This window comes from Felis catus, chromosome D1, assembly GCF_018350175.1.
Source record: "Felis catus isolate Fca126 chromosome D1, F.catus_Fca126_mat1.0, whole genome shotgun sequence".
Classification (NCBI taxonomy): Eukaryota; Metazoa; Chordata; class Mammalia; order Carnivora; family Felidae; genus Felis; species Felis catus.
In genome coordinates, this window is record NC_058377.1 from 86,798,479 (window position 1) to 86,824,626 (window position 26,148).

Consider the following 26,148-nt stretch of genomic DNA (forward strand, 5'->3'; position numbering starts at 1 on the left):
AAAAGTTTTAAGTGAGTGATATAGCCAATGTTACCAGACTTGATTAGCTTCTGAAAAAGAAAATAAAAAATGAAAAAGCTTTTCTGAAAGTTAAAAATTAAGACTACATAAAAAATACAAAATTCTTATACCTAGAATGTCTGAAATATTACAAATGGCTATTAAAATGTATTTTTAAATTTTTACTCTTTCAGCTACTCAGACTTAAAACTCTCAATGTAAAAAAATCCTCTCACTTTACCTGTTTGTACACTCTCTCTTCCAAGAACTACTAGGTACAACAGCATGGTCACTGACTGTAATGCTCTCTAGAGAGATAGGCCACCACTGCAGGACACATCAGTACATTTAGTTAGCCCTGGTAGGGCTCCAAGACCTGGGAAAAATGGGTAAGTGTGCTCATGAGCAACACTATTCTACCTGTGCAAAGAAAGAGACATTCTCTTTAACCTAATCCGCCAATGGTTTTACAAGAGCCTCGTCTCCATCTACAGGCCAATCTTAAACTATATGTTAGAAATATATTATTATTATGCTATAATGAAACATTTGTCCTTATTTAATGAAAAAAACCCATATAACTTAATACAGAAACTTATGAGGTATAATGTAGTAATGTAAATAATGTAAAAACTGAACAAAAGCATATGAATATTTTAATATAATCACTAAATTAATGTGATTAATATTAAGAGAAAAATATTAAAATATAAATGAATCAAAGAGACATCACCAAAAATGTGCTTATGCACAAGTAGTCAGTATTTAGTTATTTATATTTATTTGCATTCGCAATTAATATTGACAAAAATGAATGGTCCTTTTAACAATCCTCTGATTTGAGACTACAAATTTTTAAATTACATATTTTCTCCTTATATTAAAAAAGCCGTCTTTAATATTCTAGGATGTGACTGAAAATAAATGTTCTTTACATAAAAACTGTCTAGTTTTCTAGATAGACTTAAAAATTTCAAGGGCTAGGAACATATGCTTCTAATGTTTTATACTGAGCTACACTATGCGCTTCCTTTCTGATGCTTCAGGTATAAGGATAGAATCCAGGGAATATAAAACCATTTTCTTGGCTTATAAGAAAGTTATAAGACCAAAGAACTAGATACAATAGTGTTACAAATATTAATGGCCTTTGGGCTCTGGCTTAGCATTTAGAATCCACTTCAATCTTTAAGTAATCCTGCTTTCCTTGAAATGATGCTAAAACAGAAAGTAACAAAATTTCCTGATTTCTTGAGTTATGCTTTAAACTATATGTTATTTATCTCACAGCACAAAACACTCCTCTTCAAAACTTAGGTCTGTCACTCTAGGCTTAGTTTTAATTTCAGCAAAATTAAAACTAAGCCCGTAAGTAAAAATGGAGGGCTTCTTATTTCCAGTCAAACAAGTAAGGAGTTTAAACTTCGTCCCGACAACTTTATCCTGACAACAAATAAAAGCTGAACAAACTGAAAATCAACAACTCTTCTTAGAGCTGTCAGAGAAATGAGGTCATAAAGGAAACAGCTACCTCAATGATTGGAGAGACAGACAGGTGAATATGGAGAATTATAAACTACCAGAGCAGAAATCCACAAACAGAAACCTCTGCAAGAACTAATGCCAGTACAGGAAAAGCTGAACTGTGACTGACTGACTACCAGAGGCCCAGTGTGGAAAACCCTGAGAGTTAAAACAAAAAAAAATTTAGGGGGACATAGTCATGGGGGAACCCCCCGCCCAAACACTTTTGTGAATTTCACTTCCAAGTCTTCTCACAGTGAATATCAGAAAAAAATATTTCCTCCTGCTTCCAGGAGGAGGAGGGGAGAAGGAACCACTGTGAAATATGCCAGGGCATTCTGTTCTTCTAACAAGGGCTGACCTCAGGAGAAGCTACTGGACCTGAGCCTAAACTACCTAGGGAAAGGGTGATACCCAAATCCAGCCCCCTCCAACCATCCTGTACCACTCGAGAGAAAAAACTGAGAACTACTGTGAAGTTCACAGTCCAGTAAACTGTATAGACCACTGCATCCAAAAACAGCAGATTACAAATCCTTCTCAAGCTTACATACAACATTCACCAGTCTGGACTGTAAAACACACCTTAAAAAATTTAAAAGACAAAAATTATATAATGTCTGCTCTTAGACTACAATAAAATTAAACTAGAAATCAATAAATGGTAGCTTGAAAATACTTGGAGCTTAAACAGCACACTTCTGAATAACACATGGGTCAAAGAAGAAATCTCAAGAGAAATTTTAAAATATTTTGAGCTAAATGAAAATACAACTAAACAAAATTTGTGGAATGCAATGGAAGCAATGGTTACAGGGAAGTCGACAGCATTGAATGCAGATGTTAGAAAAGAAAAAATACCAAAATGTGGAAGCAACCGAAGTGTCCAATGACAGATGAATGGATAAAGATGTGATATATATACACAATGGAATATTAGTCAGCCATAAAAAGGATAACACCTTGCCATGTGCAAAAACACAATGGGCCTAGAAGGTATTATGCTAAGAGAAATATGTCAAAAGAGAAAGATAAATACCAGAAGATTTCACGTATATGTGGAATCTAAAAAAATAAATAAATAAAAAGCAGAAACAGACCCATAAATACTGAGAACAAACTAATGGTCACCAGAGGAGTCGGGTTAGGGTATGGACAAAATAGATGAAGGGGAGTAGGGGATGCAGGCTTCCAGTTTTGGAATAAATAAGTCACGGGGATAAAACATACGGCATAGCGAATATAGTCAATGGTCTTGTAGTAGCATTGTATGGTGACAGATAGTAGCTACAGTTGTGGTGAGCAGAGCACAGTGTATAGACTTATTGAATCACTATGTTTTATACCTGAAACTAATGTAACATTATATGTCAAATACAATTTTATTTAAAAAAGAAAAAGATAAAAATCTAAAACATCTAAACTTTAAACTTAGGAAACTAGAAAAAGCAAAGTAAAATCAAAGTAAACAGAATAAGTAATAAAAATTAGAGAGAAATAAATGAAAATGAAAATGAAAACAATACATCAATAGAGAAAATCAAGGAAACCAAAGGCTGATTCTTTGAAACAATCAATAAAATTGATAAACCTCTAACCAGGTTAAGAAAAAAAAGGGACACAAATTACTAATATCAGAAATGAAAAATTGGATGTAACTATAGATCCCATGGACATTAAAGGGAAAATTTTTTTAAATACTATAAACAACTCTATGCTCACAAGTTTGATAACCTAGATGAAATGGACTAATTCCTTGACACAATCTGCCAAAACTCACACAAGAAGAAATAGACAATCTAAATAGACCTAAATCCATTAAAGAAATTGAATCAATAAGAATCTTACAACAGAAAGGACCATGCCCAAATGGGTTCACTGGTGAATTCTACCAAACATTTAAGGAGGAAGTTATACCAATTCTGTATAATCTCTTTCAAAATATGGATACAGAAAGAATACTTTGAACTCATTCTACAAGGCCAGCATTATTCTAATAACAAAACAAGAATAGGACATTATAAGAAAACTACAGACTAGTATTTTTCATGAGCACAGATACAAAAATCCTCAACAAAATAACAGTAAATTAAATCCAACGATATATAAAAATAATTATATACCATGACCAAGTGGGATTTATCACAGTTACGCAAGGCTGGTTCAACATTCAAAAATTAATGTAATCCACTATATCAACAGGCAAAAGAAAAAATCACATGATATCAATAGATGTGGAAAAAGCATTTGATAAAATCCAACACCTACTTATGATAATAACTCTTAACAAACTGGGAATAGAGGGTAACCTCCTTGATAAAGAACTAGTAATAGAGGGGAACCAACTTGCTAAAGAACATCTAAAAAAAAATCCTACAGATAACATCATACTTAATGATGAGAAACTTCACACTTTCCCACTAAGATTATGAACAAGCCAAGGATACCCCCTCTCACTAAAGCTTTTCAACACCATACTGGAAGCCCTAGCTAGTGCAATAAGAAAAGGAAATTAAAAAAAAAAAAAAGATACACAGATTTAAGGAAGAAATAAAACTATCTTTGTTCACAGATGACATAATTGACTATGTAGAAAATGTGAAAGAATCAACAAAAACCTCCTGGAACTAATAAGTGATTATAATAAGGTTGTAGGATATAACATTAATATACAAAAGTCAATCACTTTCTGTACTGGAAAAACCTACAGTTCTTCCCTCTGGTACAGGGAAAAACCCAGTTCTTCCTCCTGTGTTTTTTTCCTGTGTGTCTCCTTTACACAGAACACTTCACTTCTGATGCTTCTGGTCACCAAGGGTTTGAGGGTGTTCCCCCCTTGTCCGGCCCCAGGCAATTCTCTGCAACATCAATTGAGTGTCCTACAATTTAATTCACTTCTGACACTATCTACTTGAAGGCTGTGTCAGATCCTGTAAGTGAAGAGCTCAGTCCAATAAGACAGCTCCCATCCCACTTCAGATGCCAATCTCAAGGCCAGGTGTTTCTGACTAATTGACTATAAATAGAGGTTCCCACTATCCCCTCTTAGGTTCCATTAATTTGCCACACCAGCTCACAGAACTCAGAGAAATACTTAAGTTTACCAGTTTATTAACAGATGTGATAAAGGATATAGATGAATAGCCAGATGAAGATACCCAAAGTGCAAGATCTGGGAGGGTCCCAAGCACAGAGGATTCTGCCCTGGTGGAGTTGAGGTGTGTCACCCTCCCTCTGAGATGGGCACTACTGGGATTTTATGGAGACTTCCTCATGAAGGCATGATCAATTACTAATGCCATTTCCAGCCCCTCTTCCCTTTTTGGTGTAGAGGGAGGTGGGAAAGAAGCAGGGCTGAAAATTTTAAGCTTCTAATAATGGCTTGCTCTTTCTGGTCACCAGCCCCCATTCAGGAGCCCATCCAGAGTAACATTATTAGAACAAATGATGCACCTAGTGCTTTTATCACTTAGGAATTTATAAGGGTTTTAGCAGCCCAGTGTCAGGGGCAGGGTGAAAGACCAAATATTAGAACAAGAGATGTTTTGGGGCACCTGGATGGCTCAGTTGGTTAAGTGTTCAACTCTTGATCTCAACTCAGGTGTTGATCTCAGGGTCATGAGTTCTAGTCCCACACTGGGTTCCATGCTGGGTGTGAAGCCAACTTAAATTAGATAGATAGATATATAGATACAAAGAAATAGATGATATAGATACAGATATATCTTAAAACAAGAGATGTTGTCAGTGCTTTTATCACTTAGGAAATCACAAGTGATTGAAAATGGGAGTAGATAATATTTTCTATGATCTCACAATTTGCTATATGCTAGCAATGAACAAATATAATTTGAAAATAAAAACATGTTACCATTTACATTAGTACCCCCCCCCAAATTAAATCTTTAGGTAAGAATCTAACAAACTATATATAAGATCTATGTGAGAAGAAATACAAAACTCTGATGAAAGATATCAAAGAAGAACTAAACAAATGGAGAGATATTCCACATTCATGAATAGGGAAACCCAATATTTTCAAGATGTCAGTTCTTCCTAACTTGATCTTAGATTCATTACAATCTAAATCAAAACCTCAGCAAGTTACTTTGTGAGTGTCAGCAAAGTGATTCTATGGAGAGACAAAAGACCCAGAATAGCTAATTCAAAATAAAGTCAAGGACCTTCAGTACCCAACTCTAGGACTTACTATAAAGCTATAGTAATCAATACAGTGTGGTATTGGTGAAAGAATGGACAATTAGATCAGTGGAACAGAAATGAGAGCCCAGGAAAAAACCCACTGATAGTTGACATGGAAGCAAAAGTAATCTTTTCAACAAATAGTGATGGAACAACTGGACATTCACATGAAAGAAACAAAAAACAAAAAAAACCCCACAACTATAGACCAAGACCTTAGATCCTTCACAAACTAACTCAAATGGATCACAGACCAAAATGTAAAATGCAAAACTATAAAGCTGCTAGAAGATAAGACAGATAGAGAAAATCCAGCTGACACTGTGTATGGCAATGACTTTTTAGGTATAATGCCAAAGTTAAAATCCACATACTCAAAAAATTGATAAGCTGTACTTCATTAAAATTAAAACCTTCTGCTCTCTCTTCTGCTTTGGATATTTATCTCCAAAATATCAAGAACATGAGAAGTCAAACCACAGACTGGGAGAAAATATTTTATTTATTTATTTATGTATGTATGTATGTATGTATGTATGTATGTATGTATTTATTTATTTATTTTTAATGTTTATTTTTGAGAGAAACAGTGCAAACGGGACGGGCAGAGAAAGAGAGGGAGATACAGAATATGAAGCAGGGTCCAGGCTCCAAGCGGTCACCACAGTGCCCCATGTAGGGTTTGAACCCATGAACCGTGAGATTCAGACGTTTAACAACTGAGCTACCCAGGCGTCCCTGGGAGAAAGTACTTTAAAAAGATACATCTGATAAAAGACTGTTATCCAAATTATACACAGAACTCTTAAAAGCCAACAATAAATGAACAACCAAATTAAAAAATGGATAAAAGGTCTGAACAGCCACCTCACCAAAGAAGATATGCAGATGGGAGGTAAACATATAAAAAGATGCTCAACATCGTATGTCATTAGGGAATTATAAATAAGAACAACAGAGAGATACCACCACACAACCATGTAGAATGTGCAATTGCTGGTGGACACGCAAAATGATATAGTCACTTTGGAATATGGTTTGGCAGTTTCTACAAAATGAAACATACTCTTATCATACAATCCAAACAATCATGCTCCTTTGTATTAATCCAAAAAAGTTTTAAACATGTGCACACAAAATCTGTACACAGATATTTATAGTAGCTTTATTCATAACTGCCAAAACTTGCAAGCAACCAAAATGTCCTTCAACAGGAGGATGGATAGTTTGTGGTACATCCAGCCAAAGGAATATTATTCAGTACTAAAAAAAATAAAAATTAAAAAAATAAAAGAGCTACCACGCCATGAAAAGACATTAGACAAAACTTAATGCACACTACTAATAAAGCCAATCTGAAAAGGCTACATTCTTTTTTTTTTTTTTCAACATTTATTTATTTTTGGGACAGAGAAAGACAGAGCATGAACGGGGGAGGGGCAGAGAGAGAGGGAGACACAGAATCGGAAACAGGCTCCAGGCTCTGAGCCATCAGCCCAGAGCCCAACGCGGGGCTCGAACTCACGGACCTCACGGACCGTGAGATCGTGACCTGGCTGAAGTCGGACGCTTAACCGACTGCGCCACCCAGGCGCCCCTGAAAAGGCTACATTCTATATGATTCCAACTCTATAACAGTTTGGAAAAGGCAACACTATGGTGATAGTAGGAAGATTAGTGGTTGCCAAGGGTTATAGGAAGGGACAGATGAAAAAACAGAGCACAGAGGATTTTCAGGGCAGTAAAACTACTCTGTATGATACTACAATGGTGGTTACAGGTCATTAAACATTTGTCCAAATCCAGATAAAGTACAAAACCAAGAGTGAATCCTAATGTAAATAATGGAATTTGGATAATACTGATGTGTCAATGTAGGTGCATCAATTGTAACAAATGCACCATTCTGGTATAGGATGTTGACAGTGAGAGAGACTGTACATGTGTGGGTCAAGGAGTATATGAGAACTCTCTATACTTTCCATTAAATTTTGCTATGAAGCTAAAAATGCTCTAAAAAAAATAAAGTTCATTTTATTTTTTTTAGAGAGACAGAGCATGTGCACACCAGCAGGAGAAGAGCAGAGAGAGAGGGAGAGAATTGCAAGCAGGCTCCACACTCAGCACGGAGCCCAGGGCAGGGCTCAAGCTTACAACCATGAAATCATGACCTGATCTGAAATTAAGAGTCAAGCTTAACAGGCTGAGCCACCCAGGCACCCCTTTAAAAAATAAAGTTTATTAATTTAAATCAATAAATAAAAATAGTGAAATTCAATGTATACATATAGCTATAAATGCTTGGGGTATTTTTCTTCCCTTTTAAAAGCAGAACCCATTTAAAACCAAGATGAAACACTGACCCAGGGGCACCAGTTGGTTGAGCATCCGACTTCTGCCCAGGTAATGATCTCATGGTTCGTGAGTTCAAGCTCCATGTTGGGCTCTGTGCTGACAGCTCAGAGCCTGGAGCTTGCTTCGCATTCTGTGTCTTCCTGTCTCTCTGGCTCTTCCCAGCTCATGCTCACACTCTATCTCCGTCAAAAATAAATAAACTTAAAAAAAAAAACAACAACACTGACCCAAAATTTAAAATTTCCTCAAAAGTAATGAAGTATCTGGATAATATCATCCATATTCATTTATTTATTGAGTCCAAAATATGTACTGCAAAAATGACTTATTGAGGTTTGGGGTATAATCCTTGTAAAAAAGAAATTTCTTTGTACTAAATCAACCAATCAGCTTATACAGAAACTGAATTGGGGAGCTTGGCCTCACTAATGTTAACACTCTGACCACGTGTATAATCAGTATCCCAACAAGAAACAGATGGTACACATAAATTAGGATAATTTGAAGATGATTTATTCACAAAACTGTAGACACAATATAAAGGAACCATAAAATATGGTGCAAGTTCTAGGGGCCAGCAGCAATGGAGATGTCACTACACTGGACCCAAAAAACAACAAAAAGGTAAGTTACTGGAACCCAGAAAGAGAGCATTACACAGAGTAGGCCAGTTTGAGAGAACTAGTGATATACTGAGGGACAAGGCCACACTAAAGTGACCTTACATAGAGGGAATTCCCTGTAATTCACTCTCTTTCCTCCTATCTCCTGTCCAGGCTGCTTTCCACTGGCCCAACTCAACAGGAAGCCAGAAGATATGGGAACACTGATGGAATCCACATAGGTAAGCCTTACAAGGAGAAAAGGATGGATACATCTGAATCTGGAGGGACAAATGGAAGGTATTTTGCACATTGATAAATAATTACAAAGTGTAACTTACTAGTAAATATTTAAGTGGCACTCAGTAAATGTTAGTTTAGAGCATTTACTGAGCGTCAGTAAAGATAGGTATCTCTCTCTGTCTCTGTCTCTCTCTCTCTATACACACACACACACACACACACACACACACACACACACACACACACACACACACACAAAATATAATACTCTCAGGGATAGGGAGGTGGTCCAAAGTGGCATTATTTCAGATGGGGCTTTGAAGGGAGTAGGGAAAGGAAACAAGAGGTCATTTGCTGAGAAAATAAGAATAAGGCCTTCCTACTTCTCCCTCCTCTCATACCAGTCTTACCTTGTATGAGTGAAGGTATTTTTAGTTGCAAATAATGGAAAATTAAACTGGTCCAAACCAAACTAACTTAAATAATAATGGGGATTTATTGATTCACATAACTGAAAAGTCTAGAGGTACAGAATGGTAGGGTTGGTGGATCCAAGGACTCAAAAATGTCATCAAAGAACAGGTTTCTTTACTTCACACCAATCTGACATCCACATTGTCAGGTTCCTCCTTTTTGGTTTCTCATGTAGAGAAATGACTGAGAGCCACAGTGAGGGTTACATTCTTATTGGTTTATAGCCACTAGCTAAGGTCATCTGTCCACTTCTGCGCCAATGACTGTGATGTGAGGAATAAAATATGTTTATGGCTTTATGCCAATTTAGAGTTCAATGTTCAAGTACTCCACTCACGATACTCCAGCCATACCAGACTTCTCCAGTCCTTCACATATACTAAACTCTTTCCTATACCTAATCCTAGCCAAAAGTCTGAGAAGCTATTACTAAAAATCTTCCCTGTCTCAGGGCTTTTGCATATGCTATTCTCCTTGCCTGAAACATTTTTCTTTTCTCTCCCCTACCCCTTTACCACCAACATAATAAATTCACCTATTATAATGTCATCACATCCTTTACTTTTTCTTCATATCATTTTTAACAGTTTTAAATTGATCTGTGTGATTATGTATTTTGTGTCTAATTCCTCCATTGGACTACAAACCTCAAAAAAGCAGCAAAATGTGTTATTTTCTTCAGACTTGTACCCGTAGTGCTACATTACATAGACTTGACACAATCAAATACTAAAGAATGAATGAATAAATGGTGCTGAGATTGACATATAGTAAATGTTTATTGGCTACTCATGTCACCATAAAAATGCATGCAACTGGTGAGAGTCAAACAATATTTTTTTAAGTTTATTTACTTTGAGAGAGAGAGCATGAGCAGGGGAAGGACAGAGAGAGAGAGGGCAAGAGAATCCCAAACAGGCTCTGCACTGTCAGTGCGGCCCCAATGCAGGCCTTGAACTCACTCACAAACTGCAGGACTGGAGTTCACAAATCATGAGATCATGACCTGAGATGAAACCAACTGATGCTTAATCAGCTGAGCCACCCAGCCGCCCCAAGGAACAATATTTTGAATGGTTTAGAACAAACTCATTCATTACATTTACAGGAATCATAACTCATAGTTTATGAATCTATATTTAAAACATTTTATTTTTCTTACATCAAAAAATATCTACCCAATGTTTTCTAGTAATATTTCATAAAACTAATTATTTTACACTGTAATTCTAATACTATGAAACTGTTTCAATCATACCTTCTTTAAACTGCATATTTCAGATTCTTGTTTTTTATTTAAAGCTGAAAGTCTGTTGTTTAATTGTATTGCTTCCTGTACTGCAATATGAAAAACATTTAGAAAAATATTATATTCAACATACATTTTAAGGAAAGTATCACTACAATGGACAGTGAAAGCAGCCTCAATGCAATATATATAATTATTATTGAACATAAATAATATTTATTAAAATGTTATTTACTATTACCAGTAGCAGATAATTTCAATTTCCTCATTATAAGTAAGCCCATTTAATCACTCCTATTAAAACTATAAGTTTAGGGGCTCAGTCGGTTGAGCTTCCTACTTCGGCTCAGGTCACGATCTCACCGTCTGTGAGTTCGAGCCCCGCATTGGGCTCTGTGCTGACAGCTCAGAGCCTGGAGCCTGCTTCGGATTCTGTGTCTCCCTCTCTCTCTAACCCTCCCCTGCTCATGCTCTGTCTCTGTCTCAAAAATAAAATAAAACATTAAAAAAAATTTTTTAATAAAAAAAAAATAAGTTTAAATAAGGTACCACCTACCATTTTGTTCTAATTTTCCATGATTCTCTTTTACCAATCCAAATTGACCTGTTATTGTGGCATAATATTTCTCAATTTCATTCAGTTGCTTCTGATGATCTTCTTTAGCCAGAAGATGTAACTGGACTTTTTGTTCCTATTGTGAAGTTATTTTAAATGTTATAAACCTATAATACACCCATATATATATATATATATATATATATACATACACATGTTTAAACATACATAAAAATGTACTGTTTTTAGTAACTATTGCTATGAAATAGGCCATGAAAAAGTGCTGAGAACACAACAAGGAGGAAATGTTAGGAGATATTTCTAAACCTGTGTAAAATTAAAGCACATTTTTTTTCTTGTAACAAAATGGTCACTTAAATTTATGCTGCCCCTATTTACAATTTCTTTTTAAAAAAGCAACTGGTTTCACTTATAGAAAAGATAATCAGTCCAAGCCAGCACTAAGCAAAATCATGAGAATATTAAAGTAATACTCTTTATAATTAAGGAACAGAATTTGTTTTTCTAAATTTGGGGGCATAATTATGAGTGCATTATCAAAACTCAAGTATTTTTAATTTTAATGAGTATAGCACCTTCTCACTGCATTAAAAAATTGAATGATGAGGAGAGTCTGGGTGGTTCAGTTGGTTGAGTGTCTGACTCTTGGATTTGGTTCAGGTCATGATCTCACAGTTCATGAGTTTGAGTCCCACGTAGGGCTTGTGCTGATGGTATGTGACCTGCTTGGGATTCTCTATCTGCCTCTCTCTCTCTCTCTCTCTCTCTCTCTCTCTCTCTCAAAACTAAACTTAAAAAATTGAATGATGAGGATAATATCTATCAGAGGCAGGGAGGCAATACAGTATAGTAGAAAGTCTACTTAGCTGAGAGACACAATTGGCAAAAATTGGACCCAAGGTATAATATGGGCCTTTACTACTTTCAGCTAAAGAAGATTGTTTTGTCACACTTAGAAATATGACTTTAAATTTTAAAAAGAGGGATTGCCTGGCTGGCTGGCTCAGTCAGTAGAGCATATGCCTCTTAATCTCAGAGTTGTGAGTTCAAGCCCCACATTGGGTGTGGAGTCTACTAAAAAAAGTCATTAATAAATTTTAAAAAGAAATATAAGGTTAATAGAATAACATTTTTTAAAGGTTTTGATCTTGACTTGGTACTAGTAGACTCACTGATTGGTTTCACAACTTTCCTTCATTTATGTCACATGCTTCAGCACCTATGATGATAAGCAGTGATAAAAACCAGTGTATGTCTATGGACTGACACTCAGTAATTGTTTTATGAGTGAATTGTTGTTGTCCTCTGGGGCTCCAACAGTGAAAATTTGTTATAGATATACCTGGCCAGTAGCTGTTTCCCCTATCCAATATTATCACAATTTCAAGTATTTACTTCAAATATTTCTTCCTCATTATAATCTAGGAGGATTAAAATTTGCAGGTTCTCTTCTCCCCTAGTCAAGTGAAGGGCATATTGCTCAAAATAAACCAACTGATTTCTACCTTTTTGGAATCTGAAACTCGAGCAAAAAAGGACTATAAAACTAAAGTTTGGCAGTGATCCTATCCAGCTGATAAGACTTCTGTCCCGGGTTCCTACATCCTGCTTCACAAACTCTGGAATTACCCTGATCCCTGCTCTTTCTCAAACCCATTCTTCACTCTCTGATTGATTATGAATGCCTCCACTAAATTCTCTTTCGCATAAAATAAAGAGCCATTTCCTACGGCTTTAAAATCAAAGTACAGGCAGTATACTAGTCAAAAGCTAGTTGGCCTGTGTTTAAATCCTGCCTCTGTAATTTAGTTGCTGTGTGACCTTGGGAAATCTACCCTATCTTTAAAATAAAGATTCTAAAAGTATCTCCCAGAGAGGGTTGCTGTGAGGATAAAATGAAATAATACAAATAAAACACAACGAACAACGCCTGTCACTGAATAAGTACAATATGTTTTGTTATTACTCCTTAACCAATAAAAGTGCCTTCAATAGTTTTATTTGGAATGACATTAGCCCTCATATTAATAGAGAATAGATACATAAGTTGTACCTAACTGTATTATCTTGGCAAATTTGATAATAATCTTAACTTTTTCAAAGATATTTTTTAATAATTAAAAAAAAATTTTTTTTAATGTTTATTTATTTTTAAGAGAGACAGAGACAGAATGCAAGTAGGTTAGGGGCAGAGAGAGAGGGAGACACAGAATCTGAAGCAGGCTCCAGGCTCTGAGCTGTCAGCACCGAGTCCAATGCGGGGCTCAAACTCATGAGCTGTGAGATCATGACCTGAGCCGAAGTCAGACGCTCAACCGACTGAGCCACCCAGGCACCCCACTTTTTAATGATTTTAAGCAAAGTGATAATATCATTGGTAATGATCACAACGGATCAATTGAAAGTTTCTTATGCACTTCTATGGGCTCTTCAAATTCACTATGGAGTCATTTGAATTAATCACATAGCATTTATTAACGCAAAAAGCTGACAAGTATACTTACCCCAGAGATCTTATGTCTATCTGAGTAGTTACTATGATTAATAACTAAATAATGAACAATAATAAACCAAATTCCATTCCTCTAAAATATCACTTAATTGGGGCCCCTGGGTGGTTCAGTCAGTTAAGCATCTGACTTTGGCTCAGGTCATGATCTCATGGTTTGTGAGTTCGAGCCCTGCATTGGGCTCTGTGCTGACAGCTCAGAGCCTGGAGCCTGCTAAAGATTCTGTGTATCCCTCTCTCTCTGTCCCTCCCCCACTTGGGATCTGTTTCTTCTCTCTCTCTCTCTCTCTCTCTCTCTCTCAAAAAAAAATAAACATTAAAAAAAATTTTTTTAAAGATACCACTTAATTCTCTAATGTAGAGAATTATATTTGCTTTCAGAAGATGGATAGAAACCTAATACAATTTCACTAAAATTAGTCTAAAAGCATTATTTTAATTCAAGGAATTTTTCTTTAAGTTTTTACTTTAATTCCAGTTAGTTAACATACAGTGTAACATTAGTTTCAGGTGTACAATAGTCACTCAACAATTCCATACATCACCTGATGCTCATCACAACAAGTGCATGCCTTAATCCATATCACTATTTCACCCATCCGCCCTACCCACCTCCCATCTTGTAACCAAAATTTGTTCTCTATAGTTAAGAGTCAGTTTTTTGGTTTGTCTTTTTCCTATGTTCATTTTATTTCTTAAATTCCACATATGAGTGAAATCATATAGTATTTGTCTTTTTCTGGCTTATTTTGCTTAGCATTATATTCCCTAGCTCCATTCATGTTGTTGGAAATGGTAAGATTTCATTCTTTCTTACGACTGAATAATATTCCACTGTGTGTATACACACAGACACATATATTAAATATATACACACACACCACATTTTTTTCTTTATCCATTCACCTATTGGTGGACATTTGGGTTACTTCCATAATTTGGCTATTATAAATAATGCTGCTATAAATATACAGGTGCATATTTCCCTTTGACTTTGTGGGATAAATAGCCAGTAGTGCAATTGCTGGGTCATACAGTAGTTCTCTTTTTAACTTTTGAAGAACCTCTGTACTCTTTTCCACAGTGGCTGCACCAGTTTGCATTCCCACCAACAGTGCATGAGTGTTCCCTTTTCACCACATCCTCACCAACACTTGTTTCCTTTGTTTTTGATTTTAGCCATTCTGACAGGTGTGAGTTGATATCATTGTAACTAGCATTTCTCTGATGATGAGTGATGCTGAGCATCTTTTCATGTGTCTGTTGACCTTCTAAATATCCTCTTTGGAGAAATGTCTGTTCACGTCTTCTGCCCATTTTTTAATTGGATTATTTGGTTTTTGAGTATTGAGATTTAGAAGTTCTTTATTTATGAATTTTGGATTTACCCTTTATCAGATGTATCATTTGCAAATATCTTCTCCCATTCTGTAGGATGCCTTTTAGTTATGTTGATTGTTTCCTTTGTTGTGCAGAAGTACTTTTATTTTGATGTAGTCCCAATAGTTTATTTTTGCTTTTATTTCTCTTGCCTCAGGAGACAGATCTAAAAAAAATGTTGCTACAGCTGGTATCAGAGAAATTACTGCCTGTGGTCTCCTCTAGGATTCTTATGGTTTCAAGTCTCACATTCAAGTCTTTAATCCATTTAGAATTTATTTTTGTGTATGGTGTAAGAAAGTGATTCATTTCTTTCTTTTACATGTTGTACAGATTTCGGAACACCATTTGCTGAAGAAACTGTCCTTTTCCCATTTTCCCTGCTTTTATGCCAGTAACATACTGTTTTGAGTACTACTGCTTTGTAACAAAACTTAAAGTCTGGAATTGTGATGCCTCCGGCTTTTTCTTTTTCAAAATTGCTTTGGCTATTCAGGGTTTTCTGTGGTTCCATACACGTTTATAATTATTTGTTCTAGTTCTGTGAAAAATGCTGTTGGTATTTTGATAGGGTTACATTAAATCTGTAGACTTCTTTGGATAGTATAGACATTTTAATAAAATTTGTTCTGGGGTACCTGGGTGGCTCAGTTGGTTAAGTATCTGACTTTGGCTCAGGTCATGATTTCATTGTTCATGGATTCGAGCCCTGCATTGGACTCTGCACTGACAGCTCAGAGCCTGGAGCCTGCTCTCTATTCTGTGTCTCCCACCCTCCCTCCCTCAAAAATAAGTAAACGTTACGTATTTCTTCTTCTAATCCATGACCACGGAAATGTTTTTCCATTTCTTTGTGTCATCTTCAATTCCATTCATCAGTGTTTTATAGTTTTCAGAGTATAAGTCTTTCATCTCTTTGGTTGGGTTTGTTCCTAGGGATCTTATTATTATTTGTGCAATTGTAAATGGGGTTGTTTTCTTAATTTCTTTCTGCTGTTTCATTATTGGTATATAGAAATGCAACACACATTGATTTTCTATTTTGTGACTTTACTGAATTCATTTATCAGTTCTAGCAGATTTTTGGTGGAGTCTTTCAAGTTTCTACATATGGTACCCTGTCATATGCAAATAGTGACGGTTTTACTCCTTCCTTACCAATCTGGATGCCTTTTCTTTTTGTTGTCTGACTGCTGTGGCTAGGACATCCCACACTATGTTGAAGCAAAGTAGTGAGAGTGGATATCCTTGTCTTGTTCTTGACCTTAGGGGGAAAGCTCTCAGTTTTTCCCCATTGAGGATGATGTTAGCTGTGGGTTTTTCATATATGGTCTTTAATATGTTTAGATATCTCTTTAAGCCTAACTGTTGAAGTTGTTTTTTTTTTTTTATCATGAATGGATATTATACTTTGTCAAATGCTTTTTCTGCATCTATTGAAATGGTCATTAACCTTTCTCTTACTGATGTATCATGTTGACTGATTTGCAAATATTAAACCACCCTTGCAATGCAGGAATAAATCCCACTTGATCATGGTGAATGATTTTTTTTAATGTATTGTTGAATTCAGTTTGCTAATATTTCATTGATTTTTGCATCTGTGTTCATGAGGGATATTGACCTGTAGTCATCTTTTTTTGTGGTGTCTTTATCTGGTTTTGGTATCAGAATAAGGCTGGCTTCATAGAATGAATCTGAAAGTATTCCTTCCTTTTCTATTTTCTGAAATAGTTTGAAAATAGGTATTAACTTTTCTCTAAATATTTGGTAGAATTCACCTGTGAAGCCATCTAGTGCTGGACTTTTGTTTGTTCAGAGTTTAATTATTCAATTCATTTGCTGGTTATTAATCTGTTCAAATTTTCTATTTCTGATTTAAATGTTTTGGTAGTTTATATGTTTCTATGAATTTGCCCATTTCTTCTAGGGTGGCACATAGTTTTTCATAATATCTAATTGCATTTCTGCGGTGTTGGTTGTCACTTCTCATCTCATTTGTGGTTTTATGAGTCCTTTCTCTTTTTTTCTTGATAGGTCTAGCTAGAGGTCTATCAATTTTATTGATTCTTTTCACAGAACCAGTTTCTGATTTCATTGATCTGTTTTATTGTTTTTTGTTTTTAGTTTCTAGATCATTTATTTCTGTTCTAAAATTTATTATTTCCTTCATTCTGCTGGTTTCAGGTTTTGTTTGTTCTTTTTCTAGCTTCTTTAGGTATGAGGTTAGGTTGTTTGAGATTTTTGTTTCTTGAGGTAGTCCTGTATTGCTATAAACTTCCCTCTTGGAACTGCTTTTGCTGCATCCAAAAGGTTTCTGACCATGGTATTTTCATTTTCATTTGTTTCCATGTACTTTTTAATTTCTTATTGACCCATTCATTGTTTAGTATCATGGTATTTAACCTCCATGTATTTGTGGTCTTTCCAGATTTTTTTTCTTGAGGTTGACTTTTAGTTTCATAGCATTGTTGACCAGGAATTTTTCAATTTTTCAGTTTAGATCTATTTTTATATAGCCTTTATGACTACTGTCCACTACATATTAATATAGGTTTCCTCAATCTTTCAGTTAAAAAGTCATAATAGGCTGTCAATGCCTGCAAAGATTAACAATCCTGATAACTAAAACTAGAGCAAAGATTAAAGTGATTTCATAGGTTTTCTCTACATAAAATAATTTGCGATATACTCTAATCCAACATCCTTTGCTTGAAGCCAAAGTCAATTCAAGTAAAATGCAGTTTCATTTGTTTGCATTACATAATTTCCAAATATATTAGCCTATTCAGTTGCCATGATAAATACTATAAAGACTTTCAAATTACATGAGCACCTACAGCTCATTAGCCCACACAGGCCCATATGGGACTGTTCACATATGAACCTAATTGGCTGCTCTGATTTAGTTTTGATAATCAGATGAAGAAACCAGTTGTCAAGTTTGTCACTAATTGCATGCCAGCAAATAGCTGAAATTCTTTGGGAAGCAACAACAAAAACAGTTTGGTGACACTTGCATGAGAAACCCAAGAATAGAATTACTCTGTTTAAAGACTAATATAAATAACTTTATAGTCTTATTATTAAAACTTTAAGGGCGCCTGGGTGGCTCAGTCGGTTAAGCATCCAACTTCGGCTGAGGTCATGATCTTGTGGTTTGTGAGTTCAAGCCCTGTGTCAGGCTCTGTGCTGACAGCTCAGAACCTGAAGCCTGTTTCAGATTCTGTGTCTCCCTCTCTCTCTGACCCTCCCCTGTTCATGCTCTGTCTCTCTCTGTCTCAAAAATAAATAAGCGTTAAAAAAAATTTAAAAAAAAAACTTTAATATTACACATGATATAATAAATAAAGATAATTTTATTGAGATGATTAAGAAATAGTTAAGAACATACTGTTTTTACTTTTTGGGTTTTTTTTAACTCTGTGAATTGATTCAAGCTATTTTCTTCTTTAACACAATTTTACTACTAAATGCAAGGACTGTGTCCATAAGAAAATGTTAGGATTCATTGCTTTCCAAATACAAACTTAAATTTTAACAAACTTAATCTATGAATATCAAGATTAGAGGAAAAAAAGACAGCTCCTGCATAATTAAGAGCATGTGTGCGTGTGTGGTCTAAAAGATTACTTTGAAGCCTCAAGACATTTAAAATAGGAATAATTAAAAAATAGTATTTATACAACTGTCTTTACTAATTACAACTTTTTACAACTATATTTACTAATTAAAAGCATAATTGTTCATTTTCCCCCTTTCTTATTTCCTTATGAAGACCAACTTGAAAACCTTTATAAAAACAATTTCCCTTAAAATAATTAACTTTAAGTTAATTTTAGGGAAAAAGATAAAAACACAAAAATAAACTTCATACATTCTTCAAAACTATTTTGCAACTTACCTTTCAATTTCTTCAATATGAACCCAAAATAAATCAATTTGGGGTTATAAAACTCATGTTTTAAACATTTTAAAAGATATTTTTACCTTTTTTAGTCACAAAGAGAAGGTATATACTACTTTAAAAAACTAACTTAGGGGTGCCTGGGTGGCTCAGTCAGTTGAGCATCTGACTTCAGCTCAGGTCACGATTTCACAGTTTGTGAGTTCAAGCCCCGCGTTGGGCTCTGTGCTGACAGCTCAGAGCCTGGAGCCTGCTTCGGATTCTGTGTCTCCTCTCTCTGTCCCTCCCCTGCTCATGCTGTCTGTCTGTCTCTCTCTCTCTCTCTCTCTCTCAAAAATAAATAAACATGAAAAAAAAACTAACTTAAAGTTATAATACTTTGTGTGTACAGATATACATAATATTTATAATTTTTCCAGATAAGTCTTCATTCTAAAAACATTCTACTATGAAAGAAAAAAATGTAGTAATTTTAAATCATATGAAACCTACAGTATTTAAACTATAATTTAATAAAGAAAAAGAAATCTTTCTTATAAGTCTTTTCTTTAAAGGAAAGCAATACACAAAAAAACAAAACATAAATAAGAGCCAGCTAGATAAGTTCTTACTTCATTTACTAAGTCCTATTAGCTACTCGTTATACAACATAGTCACCTAACGATAAGAACACAACCGGAAAGATTTTCACCAATGATCAAATTACAATAACAGTTAATTTGATGTTCTACAGTTTACTTTTATTATTTTTTGTTGCATTCTTTCTATTCGTAATGATCAATGTGATCATTTCCTCCATAGAAGGCTAGGGTACTTGTAGAGATAGGTAAATCTTTCAATTCATAATTGTGTTAATTTATCTAGAGACATATCACCACCTCTACCACCTATACACAAATCAACTTATTGAATTCCTAAAAGAAATTACCACAGAGTTAAGTTACATAAAAGAAAAATGATTTGAATAAAATAAGATTAAGTTAATTACCGAATACAGTACTTTGAATACAGGTCATCTGAATCATATAAAAATAATGTAAAAAGAATAATGTAAGAATGCTTATAAAAAAAGATTATTTTAAACTCTTTAATCAATTATCTAAAATACATTTAATACTCTGCCAGAATGTACATAAAATATTAAATGTACGTATCAACATATAAAATTACTTTAATGCAAAATTATTTAGTGCTTTGAACTGTTAGAAAATAACATTATAAGTATAACTCAAATATCATTTTAAAACGTTCTTAAGAGGTTGTCATTCATATTAACAAAATACTCAGAAATTACTAAAAACTTGTTTCCATTTTTTCTAAGACTATAAGTATCTGATGAAATTTTCAAGTGGAATAAAATAAATACATTTTATGTTGCCTTTGATCTTTAACTTGTAGCCTTATCTCCCAGGTCAGAGTGCACATTATTCAATTTCACTATATTTTGTGTAAAACCACTGTAGCGTTGAAGATGACTTTCAGTACAAATGTCATGGTACTTAAAGCTAAACTGGAATCTAGTTTTTCAGCTTCTTAATTAAAATCATAGTTTAAAATAGTCTGACAATATTATCTTTATTCTTTCCAGTTGAACAGCGACAGAATTTTCACATCTTTTATTCAATCAAGCTTAGCAATCTTTCTATGTTTTTTTATTTTCTAACACACCAAAAACATTTTCAAGAAGCAAAACAGTTACTTTATTTTTCTGTATTTAATAAGGAGTGATCTCTCATTTCTTACTTCTCATATATATAATATATAAACCTTACTCAAAAATTACTTTACTTGCCTTACAGTCTGCTCCAAAGATGACAACTAAAATAGCATAAGCCTACCCAAAAGCCCTCAGAAGATTTCAGTGGATATGGGAGAATTTTGCTTAATCAAAAATACAGGAAAAAAAGTCCTTCTGAATCAAAGAGGGATAGAGAGAGTATCAACTAAATATTCCATAAAATACTATGCTGTAAAAATACAAATATGAATTTTTAATATATAGAAGAGAAATATGTGAAAAACACTTGTTGAAGAGGAAAGAATGAGTACCATAGCCCAAGTGTTGTATTCAAATGTTACTTCATATTATTTTTTCAGGCAATCGTTAATAATTACGTTTGTATAAATATCTAGAAAAAATAATAAAATAAGAGGTTTTGTTATTCTTATTTCTTTGTTGTTTGATATTGAAATAAGACCTCTATCAGTAATCTGGGACTGGGTTAAATTTATTTTATAATATATAAACAATTTATGTAATCTGGAAATAAATTTGTGAAATACATTAATTTAAGCTATATTTGAAATTGTAATTCAGTTCTTTAAATGGGATATTAATATCCAATTGCAAATACTATTTTTTACTATAAATGCCATATTTATACAAAAATACAACACATATGATGTGCTAATCTGGAGAGTGGGTGTATATTCTATAATTTCCTTACCATTTCACTTACTTTCTTCTGTAAAGAATATTTAGAAACCTTGAAAAAACAAAGAGAAAATTCATTATAAATCTTTATCTATTATAAATTCTGCCTGAAATTAAAATTGTATGCCATTGGGTGCCTAGGTGGCTCAGTCAGTTAAGTGTCTGACTCTTGATTTTGCCTTAGGTCATGATTCTCACAGTTGGTGAGATCAAGCCCCGTGACAGGCTCTACACTGACAGTGCAGAGCCTGCTTGGAATTCTCTCTCTCCCTCTGTCCCTCCCCGACTCATACATCACTCTCTCTCTCTCAAAATAAATAAGTAAACTTAAAAAAAATAAAATAAATAAAACCGTATGCTATAAAATGTGGTATTCATTTCCCATGCAGTATTTTTTTCTTAGGACATTTTTTTCAAGATGATATTTACCATAGCTTTCTTCCTTAAAACAAAACCAATACATTCATTAATTATTCAACACATATTTATGGAGCACTTACTATATACAAGCCACTTTCCTAGCACTCTGGGATACAGCGTGCTGTCCCTATCCTTTAGAATTTGTCTAGTGGGGGTAATGGTGAGATAGTCAATAAAATATAAGTAAAAAGTACAGAAGTTAGAGAGTGACAACTATGAAGAAAAATAAAGCAAGCAGGATAGCAACAGCATTTCTAGGAGAGTTTGCTTTTTAGTATCAGATCTTTGTTGAAAATCTGATAAAATGGAAAAGCATAGGGAAAAAGCTGTTTTAAAAAAAATCATCTCAGAAACCAGAAATAACAATAATTAATACTTTAGTACTTCAGTTATTTTGCTATGCATTTACACCTTAAAAGAGGGTGAGTGGGGAGTGGAATAACAATATATGAACTATTTTGTAGCCTATTTTTTCCTAATATATAACAAACAACTTTGTATGATGAATTAATCTACAACACAACTTTTTAATGGTTACATAGTATTCCACTTTACCAAATCACTCTCATTTTTGTAGGTTTACCCAGTTTACAGTTTTATGACACTACTATAAGATAAACATGCTTGTACTAAGAACTGTAGTTATGTATTTTAGCACAATAAATTCCAATAAGCAGAATTCCTAATATTTGTTCCTTTTTATAGACTTTTAACAATTCTTACATAGTCCTCTAGAATGTCTGACCAAGCTAAATTCCAACCAGCTGTGTATGAGGTACTCATTTTCTTAAACTCTGTTTATATTTGTTAAATTTTAAGCAAAAATAAATTACTTCACATTTCCTATGAAATCAATTTTTTAGCATGCTGCCTTGAATAAGCTGATAATTTTATTTATTTATTTTTTTTTGGAAGAGGTTATGTGTGATTTATTTCTTCAACAAATATTGAATGCATACTATAAGTAAATAATTAATGTACACACAGGGGATATAATACTGAACCCCCAAAAAAATCTCATCCAGCTTAAATACTGGATATTGTAGAAAATAAGCAATATAAATAAGTTAAAATATAAGGTCTATTAAATATTGATAAGCAGTAAAGAAAAATAATAAATCAAGGAAAGAGATTACATGAGATCCGCAAGAAAATTCTTTCTAGGCTGACATCTTTTGAGTCCAGATTTGACAGGAATGAGGAAGAGTATTTCAGCAAGTGCAAAGGCCCTAAGGTGGGGAAAACATCTGGTGTGTTCAAACCACAAGAAAGTGTAGCTGGAAGTGAATAAGCAAAGAGAAGAACAGCAATAGAGGAGTTCAGAGAAAAGTAGGAGTGGGGAGAGGGCCAATTCTTTGTAGGTCTTGTAATGCAGGATATAGACTTAGGTTTTTATATTAAATGAGACAGGAAGACATTGAAAAGTTCTAAGCACAAGTATAACATAGCCTGACTTACTTTTTTAAAGGATCACTCTGAGTGTTATGTTAACACTAACAGGGAACAAAAGCGGAAGCAGGAAAACCAGTTAATAAGCCACTGTGATAATCCAGATGAAAGAAGACAGTGAAAGAGGACTAGGGTTTTAATAATGGATGTAGTAAGAAGTCACCAGAACTGGGTATAATCTGAGGGAAATGTTGACAAATCTGCAACAGGAAAAAAAAAGGAGTCATAAGGGGCGCCTGGGTGGCTCAGTCGGTTGAGCATCCAACTTCGGCTCAGGTTATGATCTCACAGCTCGTGAGTTCGAGCCCTGAGTCGGCCTCTGTGCTGACAGCTCGGAGCCTGTAGCCCACTTCGATTCTGTGTCTCCCTCTCTCTCTGCCCCTAACCCACTTGTATTCTGTCTCTGTCTCTCTCAAACATAAAAAGTAAAAAAAATAAAAATAAAAAAATTAAAAAAAAAGGAGACATAATTACTAAGGAAAGAAAAGACAAAGAAGTTAGTTTTTAGGAGTGGAATATTTTCTATCATTTATTTATTTATTTTTAAATGTTTATTTTTGATAGAGAGAGAGTGGGAGCAGGGGAGGGGCAGAGGGAGAGGAGACACAAAATCCAAAGCAGGCTCCAGGCTCTGAGCTGTCAGCACAGAACCTGATATGGGGCTTGAACTCACAGACAGGGAGATCATGACCTGAGCCGAAGCTGGATGTTTAACTGACTGAGCCACCCAGGCACCCTGGTAGGGGAATATTTTCTAAAACAAAAAAATCATGTTTTTTTTAATCATGAACATACCATGTTTCATGTCAATCTAGGCTGGAGATACATATTTGAAAGTCTTGAACATACGTCCCATTTGAAAGACATGAGATGGGATGAGATCAGAGTATTTTTTAAGGCATTCCGACAAAAGAAAAGTAAAAGGATAGAAATCATCTGGAAAGATAAGAGAGAAACACTTTCACTCTAACCCTGAATTTCGTATCTGCTAATGTGATAATTTTATATGGCAACTTAACTGAAACAAAAGACTATTTCTGAGTGTATCTGTGAGGGTGTTTCTGGATGAGATCAGCATTTGAAGCAATGGAATCATTAGACTATTGCACTTCTCTGCTTCCATAATTGGGTGACTCAATTCCTCATAATAAATTTCTCCCAATATATATATATGCTATTGGCTTTGTTTCACTGAAGAACCCTAACACAGCTACCATCTGCTAAAGATAAAAGCCATACATCTAGAGCAAATTTACAAAATTCTTTCTGGTCACTATTCTTCAAACATTAATTCTTTCTGAATCATGATTCATAGCTCTATTTTATCAACATCTCTAGAGCACTTTCCACCTTAAAAAGCTACCACATAGTTGTGTTCCAATGAAACATAAGTAGAATTTGAAAGCAATATAATTAGGCTGACATGAAATCTTTTTATGCAGGCTACATATATATATGAATTTTTTTCATGTTAAAATTACACTGAATTGGGGGCGCCTGGGTGGCTCAGCCAGTTAAGCATCCAACCTCAGCCCAGGTCATGATCTCACGGTTTGCAAGTTCGAGCCCCGCATCAGGCTCTGTCTGTGCTGACAGCTCGGAGCCTGGAGCCTGCTTCAGATTCTGTCTCCCCCTCTCTCTGCCCTTCCCCCACTTGTGCTCTGTCTCTCTCTCTCTCAAGAATAAATAAACATTAAAAATAATCACACTGAACTGGATTATAGTATCAGATACAGACACTTTTCTAATACAGGAATTATACTGACACTAATTATTAACTACAGAAGCCAATTTCAAAGACAGAGTACAAATGTTTTGCTCTTATAGTTATCCCTTACTTTATAGAAAATATCATGAAAAACTGACTGTAAAGTACCTTTCTTTACAGCACACCTTATTTTCCCATTAATTTTCCATTAACTGGCTTTATGTTACTTGGGAATAAAGTCCCTCAAAACTATGTTAAAAAGTATTTAACCTTTCCCCTTTTCCTGAACAATTCAGTCCTAAGTCAATGGGGTAGAGTAGGGCAAAGTAGGTATCCATGGGAAAGGGGTGAACAGGTCGTAGTAGCAGCATTCCAGAACACGGTATCAGGCCTGAATGGGGAAGACAATCCCAACTGAGGGAAATCTATTGTGAGGAATCAGAAGCTGAGTAGGGTACGATTTGTAGATGACATGATACTATATACAGAAAGCCCTAAGGGCACCTGGCTGACTCAGTCCAAAGACCATGCGACTCTTGATCTCGGGGTCACAAGTTCGAGCCCCATGTTGGGTGCAGAGATTACTGAAGAAAAAAAAAAAAGAAATAAAAGAAAACCCAAAACACTCCGCCAAAAAACTACTAGAACTGATAAATGAATTCAAGATGACACAAACAAACAGAAAGACATTCCACGATTATGAATTGGAAAAACAAATATTGTTAAAATGCCTATACTACCCAAAGCAACCTACACATTTAATGCCACCCTATCAAAATAACATAATCATTTTTCACAGAAGTAGAACAATTCTAAAATTTATATTGAACCACAAAAGACCCTGATAGCCAAAGCAATTTTGAAAAAGAAGAGCAAAGCTGGGAGTATCACAATTCTGGACTTCAAGTTATATTACACAGCTGTAGTAATCAAAGCAGTATGGTACTGGCATAAAAACAGACACATACATCAGAAAAACATAACAGAAAACACAGAAATAAACCCACAATTACATGGTCAATTAATCTTCAACAAAGCAGGAAAGAATACCCAATGGAAAAAGGACAGTCTCCTCAACAAACAGTGTTGAGAAAACTGGACCACTTTTTTACAC

The 26,148-nt window shown here is 34.7% G+C and overlaps 1 protein-coding gene across 5 annotated transcripts in view; it reads right to left on the reverse strand.

Moving 5' to 3' along the window:
- CCDC73 (coiled-coil domain containing 73) overlaps nt 1-26,148 on the reverse strand; it is a 175,364-nt gene that overhangs the window by 47,241 nt on the left and 101,975 nt on the right. For 4 of the 5 annotated variants that reach the window (XM_045039107.1, XM_023239733.2, XM_045039109.1 and 1 more), the window contains 3 exons: nt 21,471-21,509; nt 11,207-11,342; nt 10,660-10,739 (listed from right to left, as the gene is read on the reverse strand). In XM_045039107.1, coding sequence (XP_044895042.1) covers nt 10,660-10,739; nt 11,207-11,342; nt 21,471-21,509 — 255 coding nt within the window. The remainder of the gene's footprint in view (nt 1-10,659; nt 10,740-11,206; nt 11,343-21,470; nt 21,510-26,148) is intronic. The other variant, XM_045039108.1, reaches the window with a different exon arrangement.